Here is an 11,374-nt window from a genome sequence, read left to right as displayed (position 1 = left end):
CGGGGCAGGAGGCTCCGGGCCGCCGTAGCCCCGCCCCTCCATCCCCGTGACAGGTACTAAGTCATCTCCTCTTGTTTTGGAGGTGCGCGTGGTTATCTCTGATTGGCCGTCGCTCGGGGCCCCGCCTCCTGTCGTTCCAGCCCCCAAACTGGGCTGCGAAGGGCGGCCGGGTGGACTCCGAGTCCCAGAGTGCTTTGCGCGGCAGGCGGCGGTTGGGTGGTCGCCGGTACTGTGCGAGGTAGGAGGCTGGGGGCCGGGCCGGCGCAGCGCAGCGCACAGGGGAGCGCGGCGCCCTCTCCTGACAGGTGGCCGGCAGAGGCAGCGCCGACAGCGTCCATCCCCTGCCCGGTGCCGAGCCCTTGGCCGCGCGGCGGAGCTGGGCGAGGGCCCCCGGGGGTGGCGGGAGCAGCATGAGCAGCGGCCGCGGAGCCGCCCGGAGAACGGCGGCGGGGACGGGGCTGGCGGTGCGTGTCCTGCTGCTGGGCAGCATCTGGACTCCGGTGGAGGCCCAGGTGAGAGATGGGGCTCGGGCGACGGCGGCTGCCGGTGGGGGGGGGGGGGGACCTCGGAGGAGAAGGGGGACCGGAGTTCCGGGCTTTCCTCCTCCGGCCAGTCCACAGCTGGATAAGGGCTCACGTGTGTGTGCAGCGTCTTCTGTCCCGAGGGATCCCAAGAGCGTCGTGGGCTCTGGGTTTGGTGCTGCTGGCTGCCCTGGGCCCCCGCGGATCCGAAGAGGGGCCACTGCGGGTTTTCAGCAGTTTGCAGGACCAAGCGTTATCGACTTTATATCTTTTTCCGCTGCCTCTTGCTGAGCGGGATGCACTGAGGTTTCAGTGGGGAGCTATTTTGGTTCCATTTGCTAACAGTAGCAGAGCAGATGTTGAATGTGGCTGACTTGTAACCGTGCCCCGGGGGGATAGGATTGGGGTATTGTATGAAATTTAGAAAAGAGGAATGTAGAGAGAAGTTCTCTGTTATGGGATATAATATTTTTAAACAAAGATTCAGACGTTAAATAGAGGAGTTGCTTAATTCAGGAAGCAGTACTTTATATTCATATGTACAAATTTCATCCTAAACAATCCCAGAGTGTTTCACAAGTTATGGATTGTATCATGCTGTTCATTTTTAAGCAAAACTCTGACTTCTTTCGGAAGTCAGTGGGAGGTATAGTATGATCTATTGTTTCAGAGTAGCAGCCGTGTTAGTCTGTATTCGCAAAAAGAAAAAAGAAAAGGAGTACTTGTGGCACCTTAGAGACCAAAAGTGAGCTGTAGCTCACGAAAGCTTATGCTCTAATAAATTTGTTGGTCTCTAAGGTGCCACAAGTACTCCTTTTCTTTTTATGATCTATTGGTAGCACTTAACGGCCTGGGAATTAGAGCGTGGAACAGAACTCGGGTCTCCTTTTACTTTGACTGCTCTCTGGTGATGTTGGACATCTAACTTAAGCTCTGTTACCCCCTTGTGCAGATGGAGATAGTAATGCTTACCTTTCTTTTTGAATTGTTCTGAGAAATTGAGTGTCATATGCCAAAAATACTATGGAAGTGGAGAGTCTTTTACTTTTATTCATCAGAAACATTCATATCTAAGATAGCAGCTGTGATGTGGGAGGGCAGGTGAAGCTTTGGCCAAAGAGACTAGGGAAAACCTATGGAATCATTGACATGCACACAGAGCAAGCCAAATGTTTTCTCTTTTGGTTGTTTTAAATATATGTTTACATTTTTAAGGTTTTCATACCTTGAAACCTGCTCTACAGTAAGTGTCCATCCAAGGGTCTGTCAATAAATCACTTGCCCATTATAGATTCCTTTTATTTAAGTGAAACAATACACTCAAGTTGGACAAATTCAATTTGGAAGTAAGGTGCACATTTTTAAGTGAGAGTGATTAACTATTTGAACAAGGCTACCTAGAGAAGTGGTGAATTCTTGATGTCCTCAAATTACAATTAACACTGGATGCCTTTCTGAAAGTTATGCTTTAGTGAAAAAGGAGTTAGTGGGCTCAATACAGGAGTAACTGGGTAAATTTAATGACCTGTGATATACAGGAGGTCAGAGTAGATGATCTCATGGTTCCTTTTGGCCTTAAACTCCATGAATCTATGAAAATGTGTTGGAAATTTCATGGGATACATAAATGATACATTCATTCATATCCAAATTAAATTGCCCTTAAAGCAGAGTTGGTGGGTTTTTTTTGTTTTTTGTGTTTGTTTTTTGCTGGTGGCTCTTAATGCTGTCATTAAGAAACCTTAATGCAAGTTTCACTGTATGTTTTAGTCTTTAAACTGGGAGGGATATAAATTTTGTTTTTTAAACCAAGGTTTATATATTTGTAGGGCTGTCGATTAATCACAGTTAACTCATATGATTTACTCAAAAATTAATTGTAATTTTAAAAATCATGATTAATTGCACTGTTAAACAATAGAATACCAATTGAAATGTATTAAAATATTTTTGGATGTTTACTACATTTTCAAATGTAGTAATTTCAATTACAACACAGAATGCGAAGTGTACAGTGCTTACATTATATTATTTTTTACAGATATTCGCTTTGTAAAACAATAAAAGAAATATTTTTCAACTCACCTCATAAGAGTATTGTAGTACAATGTCATGAAAGTGAAACTTACAAATGTAGGGTTTTTTTTACATAGCTGTACTCAAAAACAAAACAATGTAAAACTTTAGAGCCTATACGTCCACTCAGTCCTACTTCTCAGTCAGCCAATCGCTAAAAAAACAAGTTTGTTTACATTTATGGGCGATGATGCTTCCCACTTCTTAATTATAATGTCACCTGAAAGTGAGAACAGGTATTCGCATGGCACTATTGTAGCTGGCGTCACAAGATATTTACGTGCCAGATGCATTAAAGATTCCTATGCCTTTTTCTACTTCAGCCATTGTTCCAGAGGACATGCTTCCATGCTGATGATGCTCGTTAAAAAAATAATGCATTAATTAAATTTTTGATTGAACTTCTTGGTGGAAAATTTTATGTCTCCTGCTCTGTTTTACCCTCATTCTGCCATATATTTCATGTTATAGCAGTCTCGGATGATGACCCAGTACATATTCGTTTTAAGAACATTTCACTGCAAATTTGACAAAATCAGAAGTTACCAATGTGAGATTTCTAAAGATAGCTACAGCACTCAACACAAGATTTAAGATTCTGTAGTGCCTTCTAAAATCGGAGAGGGACAAAGTGTGGAGCATGTTTTCAGAAGTCTTATAAGAGCAAAACTCTGATGCGGAAACTACAGAACCCAAATCACCAAAAATAAAACCAACCTTTTGCTGGTGGCATCTGTCTCAGATAATGAAAATGAACATGCATCGGTCCGCACTGCTTTGGATTTTTATCGAGCAGAACCTGACATCAGCATGGACGCATGTCCTCTGGAATGGTGGTTGAAGCATGAAGGGACATATGAACCTTTAGTGTATGTGGCATTTTCCGATGTCGGCTACAACAGTGCGATGCGAACGGCCTGTTCGCACTTTCAGGTAACATTGTAAAGAAGAAGCAGGCAGCATTATCTTCTGCAAATGTAAACAAACTTGTTTGTCTGAGCAATTGGCTGAACAAGAAGTAGCACTGAATGGACTTGTAGGCTCTAAAGTTTTACATTATTTTTGAATGCAGGGTTCTTTTTGCACATAATTCCACATTCGTAAGTTCAACTTTCATGATAGAGTGCACTACAGTACTCGTATTAGGTGAATTGAAAAATATTTTTTTTACAGTACAAATATTTGTAATAAAAATAAATATAAAGTGAGCACTGTACACTTTGTATTCTGTGTTTGTAATTGAAATCAATACATTTGAAAATGTAGAAATCTTCTAAAAATATTTAAATAAATGGTATTCTATTACTGTTTAACAGCATGATTAATCACAATTTTTTAATCGCTTGACAGCTCTATATATTTGTAATAAAATATTAAACATCTTTTATTGCTGCAGTTCAAATTCTAGATATCTATTACCCCCTGGTTCTTTACAGTGTTTTGACTATTAGTTTTCTCTCTCTCATTTTGTGTATGCAGCAAAGTGGTAAAACTGGGGAGCAAAACAAGGTGTCCCAGCTGGTTTTCTAATGAGGAAATATGTTTAAGCAATTAAAATACAACCACCTGAGAGCACACCTTTAAGGTTGTCTGTATAAATGTGCTAACAATAAAAGAAAAAGAGTACTTGTGGCACCTTAGAGAACTAACAACGAAAGCTTATGCTCAGATAAATTTGTTAGTCTCTAAGGTGCCACAAGTACTCCTTTTCTTTTTGCAAATACAAATTAACACGGCTGCTACTCTGAAACCTGTGCTAACAATGTTACTGCATTCATGTATTCTATTCAGAGCTTGTATGTTTCACAAGATAACAAATTTAGATGTTTCTACAAACTCCATATTTTAAATGCATATAACTTGGAACTTAACTCATGTTTAAGCATAACTTTTATAAAAGGTTGACTTGTATTGGAAAACAAGTTAGAGAATTAACCATTTACAGGTTACATCGGATGTCATATATACAGCAATCATTTTAACAGAAACTATAGAAAAATACTTTTTAGTCACTTTTGATCTATATGATACAAATAAAATTAAAAGTAATATACTAGTATTTTTCAATTTGTAATTAATTTGAATCTTATAGTTGCTAGTAAGACAGTGATGAGGGAATTGAATACATTGTGGTTATATTTAGTTGGTCTATTTACCACTTCCTAGAACACGTATGCATGTAACAGTTGTAACTGAAAAATTAATATCAGCATTAATAATTTAAGTGCCTTGTTATGTTATCTATGTTATGTTTCTCATTCTTCTCCTTCCTCAGTTTTATATATAAAACTGAACATTGCCATGTTTTCCAAGGTAAGAAGTGGAATATTTAATGAGGTGTTGTAGTTGTAATTTTTGTAAATAGACCTATTTAAAAAAAGTTTTACAAATCTATTAGTGCTAGAAATGTTTTTATTAAATTGTTTGTTAAATTTCAATTAAGTTTCTAAATCCCTTTCTCCAAAGGTGCAAATTCCTTACAGTATTGGAAGTAAAAGTACTGTATAAGAAGCAGAAAAATGCTATGGACCAAATTAAGTCATGGCATAAATTAATGCAACTCCATTAAAATCACTGGAGATGTGATAGCTCATGCCAGGGCAGAATTTGGCCCTATACCTATCAAGTGAACTAACCAGTCTAGTTTCATTGTCAGAGATCAGTGAAATGCAACCAAAAGACCCGCAACAACTCAGCATGAATAGTGAAAAGTAGCATGAATAGTGAAAAGTAATAGGCTTTTAATATTATTTGTTCTAATAATGTTTTAACACAGGATCTTTTAAAATATAATTCTTTTTCTGGCAACATAGTAAAGAGAATTATTTCCATGCGGATATTCAAACACTAATAGAGAAGATGCAGAAACCTGTTGCATTTAATTTACTGAATGATAGAGTACTTTGAAGTAAGATAAAGCTCTGAGTGTGTAATCCACACTAGTAGAACTGCTCTGTAAATTTAATGAGTAGCTTGAAACCCTTAATCTGTTGTGCTGGTTTATCATGAACGAGGGTTATCACCTTCGAGCCTTGTGCCTTCACTCACAACATGGGCCACTAAAACACCTTAAAAGAGTATCTTAATACAATTACAACAATGTTTAATTTTAAATTACACCTTGCAAAGAGGTTTTTTGCTATTTTTATTAAAAAAATCTCATTTTTGAAAACATCATCGGAGATAGATAAGAAACAATATGAACTATGTTGTAAACATTGATATTTTTGATAGTCTTTTTTAAAAATTGTTTATCTTTAGACTCAGGACTTCTCGGATGTCTTCTTTTTCTCCTAATTTCTGAAGGGTCCATCTTCTATCTTCAGTGTTTTGTTGCTTGCTGAATAACTCTTAATTTGTGTTTGGAAGACTAAAATACAAGCTGTAGGTTTTTTACTGAAAAATAATAATGTGTTCTATTGCCATTTCTATAGTTGACCATGGACTAAGATCTACAAGTATGGTTACATTTATTAAAGGCGTTTAAAAACGCTTTTAGGGTTTTAAATTGTAATTTTAGGCACTGATACTGCAAATACTTATTCATGTGAGTAGCTGCACTTACTTGAGTGGCGACCTGGGAGTCAGTGAGATTAGTCCGATAGGTATTTACAGAATCAAATCCTATGTGTGTATTAAATCAGCCCCTGTACCAGATGACTGGAGAGTAGCAAATATAACGCCTATTTTTAAGAGAGATTCCAGAGGTGATGCTGGCAGTTGCATGCTGGTAAGCCTAACTTGGGTACTAGGCTAATCGTTTGAAACTATAGTAAAGAACAGAATTATCAGATGCATAAACATGATGTGTTGGAGAAGAGTCAACATTGCTTTTGTAAAGGGAAATCGTGCCTCCCCAGTCTATTAAGTTATTTTAGGAAGTCAACAAGCATGTGAAGAAGAGTGATCCGCGGATATAGTGTGCTTGGACTTTCAGAAAGCCTTTGACAAAGTCTCACACGCAAGGCTCTTAAGCAAAATAAGCGGTCATGAGAGAAGAGGGAAGGTTCTCTTATGGATCAGTAATTGGTTAAAAGATAGGAAATTAATGGTAAGAATAAATGGTCAGGTTTCACAGTGGAGAGTGGTAAAAAGCCAGGTCCCCCAAGGATCTGGGACTAGGACTGTTCCACATATTCATAAATGATTTGGAAAAGGGGGTAAACAGTGACATTGCAAAATTTGCAGATGATACAAAATTACTCAAGATAGTTAAGTCCAAACCAGACTGTGAAGTTACAAAGTGATCTCACAAAACAGAGGGACTGGGCGACAAAATGGCAGATGAAATTCAATGTTGATAAATGCAGATAATCCCAACTATACATACCAAATGATGGGGTCTAAATTAGCTGTTTACCATTCAAGAAAGAGATCCTGGAATCATCATGGTTGGTTCTCAATGTGCAGCGTATGTCAAAAAAGCTAACAATGTTAGGAACCATTATGAAAGGAATAGATAATGCTGCTATATAAATTCATGTTATGCCCACATCTTGAATACTACATGCAGTTCTGGTCACCCAAAAAATATTAGAATTGGAAAAAGTACAGAGAAGGGCAACAGAAATGATTAGGAGTATGGAACAGCTTCTGTGTGAAGAGAGTGTCTGGGACTGTTGAGCTTAGACAAGAGATGATTAAGGAGTGATGTCATAGAGGTCTATTAACATCGTGAATGGTGTGGAGGAATTGAATAAGGAGGTGTTGTTTACCCCTTCCCATAACACAAGAACCAGGGGTCACCTGATGAAATTAATAGGCAGCAGGTTTAAAACAAACATAAGGAGATACTTCTTCACACAATGCAGAGTCAGTCTGTGGAACTGGAGGATATTGTGAAGATCAAAAATATAACTGGGTTTAAAAAAGAATTAGACAAGTTAATGGAGCATAGATCCATCTATAGCCATTACCCAAGATGGTCAGGGATAAAACTGCATATTCCCCTAAACCTCCAAGTGCTAAAAGCTGGGGCTGGATAACATGGGAGGGATCACTCAAAATTGCCCTGTTCTGTTCATTCCCTCTGAACCATCTGACACTGTCTGTTGTCAGAGACAGGATACTGGGCTAGATGAACCATTAGTTTGACCCACTGTGGCTGCTCTTACATTATTATTAGAACTGTAATATATGTAACAGTCTATTATTGTAACACTTTCTCTGCTACATTCTGCAGATAAGTATCAAAATACTTTAGAGTTGGAAGTATAATGCAACTATTCCTCTTTTAGAACTGAGTTAACAGAACTTATTTTGAACTCAAAGTGAAGTATTTTACGTTAAGATAATACAAGATTTTTATGTACATTAGGGGCTCAATCTCACAAGTTTGTAAACAATTTCTGGGACCGTACTATTCATCTCAGAAAATCATGTCTTAACATAATATATCCTCCTGGTTTGGGAAATGTAGGCCCTTCAGGCCTACTGTCTCAATTGAAGTACAAATTGCAGGACCACAGCATTAATCTCCGTAGTTACTACATTCAAATAATATTGTGCCTGGAGGTGGACTGATGCCTGTCCATGACATCAGAAATCACTTTTCTATTCTAAACAAGTGTAAAGATAAGATATTGTCACCCCTCTTTGAGTTTAGCAGTTAGCCAAAATTCAGGGTCCTATGGTTTTGTTTGAGGAGAAATTGATGACACAGCCAGATACCTTTTGATACTATTGTTTATTTACAAAGAATGTACAAAGTCCTGTTTTCTGAACATAGCAAGAATCAAAAGGCAGGAGACAATTTCTTTGCTCAATGGTTCAAGCCCCTTTTTAGACAGCACTCCGCCCAAAAGCTCACATACCTTTCACTGAGGGCCAGACTATCAGTGCTTCTGTGGCTATGTCTAATGCTTGCTTGCTGCCTCTCTCTCTTGCCTTCTTACTTTCACAGACACACACATCTACACAAAACAAAATCTCTCTGCCTGCATATGCCTTTGTTTTGAGTGTAAGCTACTATTTTTCAGCGGTCTGATTCCATAAAGAAGCTAAACTGTTGCACAAATTAAGGGTAGCTGTTACATCCACTGGTTTCATCAAGGGTTTAACCCTACTCATAAGAAAACTAATGATGCATTAATGTAATACAATTATCTAACTCCTCATCCACCTTTATTAAGAAAAATCCTCTAATTTTTGTTGGGGTTGATTTGTTTATCTAAGAATAATTTTTACTACCTTGAATCTTGGTCAGTAAAGCAATAGAATATATTTGTTTCTTGTAGCTCTCTGGACTGTTGGATGACTGCTTGTGTGATATAGAAAGCATTGATGACTTCAATACTTACAAGATCTTCCCCAAAATACAGAAACTGCAAGAACGAGACTACTTCAGATATTACAAGGTACAGTAAGAATGGCACTTTCATACATAGCTAAGTGAAAACCAGGATATGATGTTCTATAGACTAACTCGATCTGATCTTCGTTTTTCTTTTTCTCTGAAATCTTATCAATTTCTTTCTTAGCAGTCCAAAACTCCCTTTTATCACTTGATAGTCTTTAATTTTTTGATTGAAAATTATACTGTCTGAGCTCTGGTATTTGCCACTGAATCAGGGATTAACACAGCACTAAATCACTAAAATTGTTATCCAATGGACGAGTGATTCCCTATACCAAGTGGTCTGTAAACATGACTGTATTGCAAGGAAGCTTTTTAGTGGAAGAGTTACAGGAATGAGCAACTTTGTACTGGAATATTTTGTTAAATTAAAAAAAAAAGCACCAAAACAACTAAGGAATGTAAAAACCCAAGCCATTATTTAAACGTTTGTAATTAGATAGGTTCCTGACCAGTCAACTACATATTTTATGCTGAAATTGTGACAAGATATCCAGTAATGCTCACTAGGGATGAATTCAATAAGTCTGATTGTAATGCTAGAGGCTGCAAGGATGGTTATGAGACTTCTTGCTAAATACTTTTTGGCTATTTTTCCCCCTTATATTTTGTTAGTTTGGGTGTTCATATAATGCCTGTATTTTCATTGTCCCTTCTGCAAACACACATACTAAATATGTAATGGATTCTAGTGCCTTTGTCTCGTTTTGGGATTTGGAATATCTCTACACCAGTTTGTTTTTATGAAATAATCTGCAGTTGAGGGCTCTATAGTAATCTTTCATCTAAAGTGGTCTACTATATGTGGGCGATCTCCTGGTAAACTAAGATGCCTGCATTTTCTTGAGAATTAGCATATCGGAATATTCTGTTGTTAGCCCATAACTCCTCATGAGAAATAATGAGATTTTTGTATTTGGATCCTTTTTGTGGAAATCAGGAATAGAAAACATGTCTCTATATACTTTTCTGTATTCCTGTCTTTGTTTCTGTGGTAGGGATTTTGCAGTATGTTTCTCTCTCCCTCCACTTTGGTATCAATATGCTTAGAAAAAGAAAATACAACAAAGTTAACTAGAATCCCAAATTCTGTAGCTTTGTGTATTATTCTTTAAGGGGTTGAAGCTTTTAGAAAGGAAGGGAGTAGAGGGAAAGGGAGAAGGCTATGTAACTAGTTAGAAATTAGTTAAGGACATTGAAGTCAATGGTAAATGGGACAAAATACAACATGGTTTTACAAAAGGTAGATCATGCCAAACCAACCTGATCTCCTTCTTTGAAAAGGTAACAGATTTTTTAGATAAAGAAAACGCAGTGGATCTAATTTACCTAGATTTCAGTAAGGCATTTGATACCGTGCCACATGGGGAATTTTTAGTTAAATTGGAGAAGATGGGGATCGATATGAACATCAAAAGGTGGATAAGGAATTGGTTAAAGGGGAGACTGCAACGGGTCCTACTGAAAGGCGAACTCTCAAGCCGGAGGGAGGTTACCAGTGGAGTTCCTCAGGGATCGGTTTTGGGACCAATCTTATTTAATCTTTTTATTACTGACCTTGGCACAAAAAGTGGGAGTGTGCTAATAAAGTTTGCGGATGATACAAAACTGAGAGGTATTGCCAATTCGGAGAAGGATCGGGATATTGTACAGGAGGATCTGGATGACCTTGTAAACTGGAGTAATAGTAATAGGATGAAATTTAATAGTGAGAAGTGTAAGGTTATGCATTTAGGGATTAATAACAAGAATTTTAGTTACAAATTGGGGACGCATCAATTAGAAGTAACGGAAGAAGAGAAGGACCTTGGAGTATTGGTTGATCATAGGATGACTATGAGCTGCCAATATGATATGGCTGTGAAAAAAGCTAATGCAGTTTTGGAATGCATCAGGAGAGGCATTTCCAGTAGGGATAAGGAGGTTTTAGTACCATTATACAAGGCACTGGTGAGACCTCACCTAGAATACTGTGTGCAGTTCTGGTCTCCCATGTTCAAAAAGGATGAATTCAAACTGGAGCAGGTACAGAGAAGGGCTACTAGGATGATCCGAGGAATGGAAAACCTGTCTTATGAAAGGAGACTCCAGGAGCTTGGCTTGTTTAGCCTAACCAAGAGAAGACTGAGGGAAGATCTGATTGCTCTCTATAAATATATCAGAGGGATAAATACCAGGGAGGGAGAGGAATTAGTTAAGCTCAGTACCAATGTGGACACAAGAACAAATGGGTATAAACTGGCCACCAGGAAGTTTAGACTTGAAATTAGATGAAGGTTTCTAACCATCAGAGGAGTGAAGTTTTGGAATAGTCTTCCAAGGGAAGCAGTGGGGGCAAAGGATCTATCGGGTTTTAAGATTCTACTCAATAAGTTTATGGAGGAGATGGTATGATGGGATAATGGGATTTTGGTAATTAATT

The 11,374-nt window shown here is 38.2% G+C and overlaps 1 protein-coding gene across 4 annotated transcripts in view; it reads left to right on the top strand.

Moving 5' to 3' along the window:
- The first annotated feature begins 259 nt into the window (after positions 1-259).
- ERO1B (endoplasmic reticulum oxidoreductase 1 beta) overlaps positions 260-11,374 on the top strand; it is a 53,853-nt gene continuing 42,738 nt past the window's right edge. Inside the window, exons 1-2 of one of the 4 annotated variants that reach the window (XM_043511411.1) lie at positions 260-512; positions 8,834-8,953. In XM_043511411.1, coding sequence (XP_043367346.1) covers positions 411-512; positions 8,834-8,953 — 222 coding nt within the window. In that variant the 5' untranslated portion in view covers positions 260-410. Of the gene's footprint in view, positions 513-4,883; positions 4,911-8,833; positions 8,954-11,374 lie in introns of those variants that run through there. The other 3 variants (XM_043511409.1, XM_038396004.2, XM_043511410.1) reach the window with 3 other exon arrangements.

This window comes from Dermochelys coriacea, chromosome 3 (assembly GCF_009764565.3).
Source record: "Dermochelys coriacea isolate rDerCor1 chromosome 3, rDerCor1.pri.v4, whole genome shotgun sequence".
NCBI classification, from domain to species: Eukaryota; Metazoa; Chordata; order Testudines; family Dermochelyidae; genus Dermochelys; species Dermochelys coriacea.
Note: the sequence above shows the minus strand (reverse complement) of the source record. Positions and strands in the feature narration are given on the sequence as shown.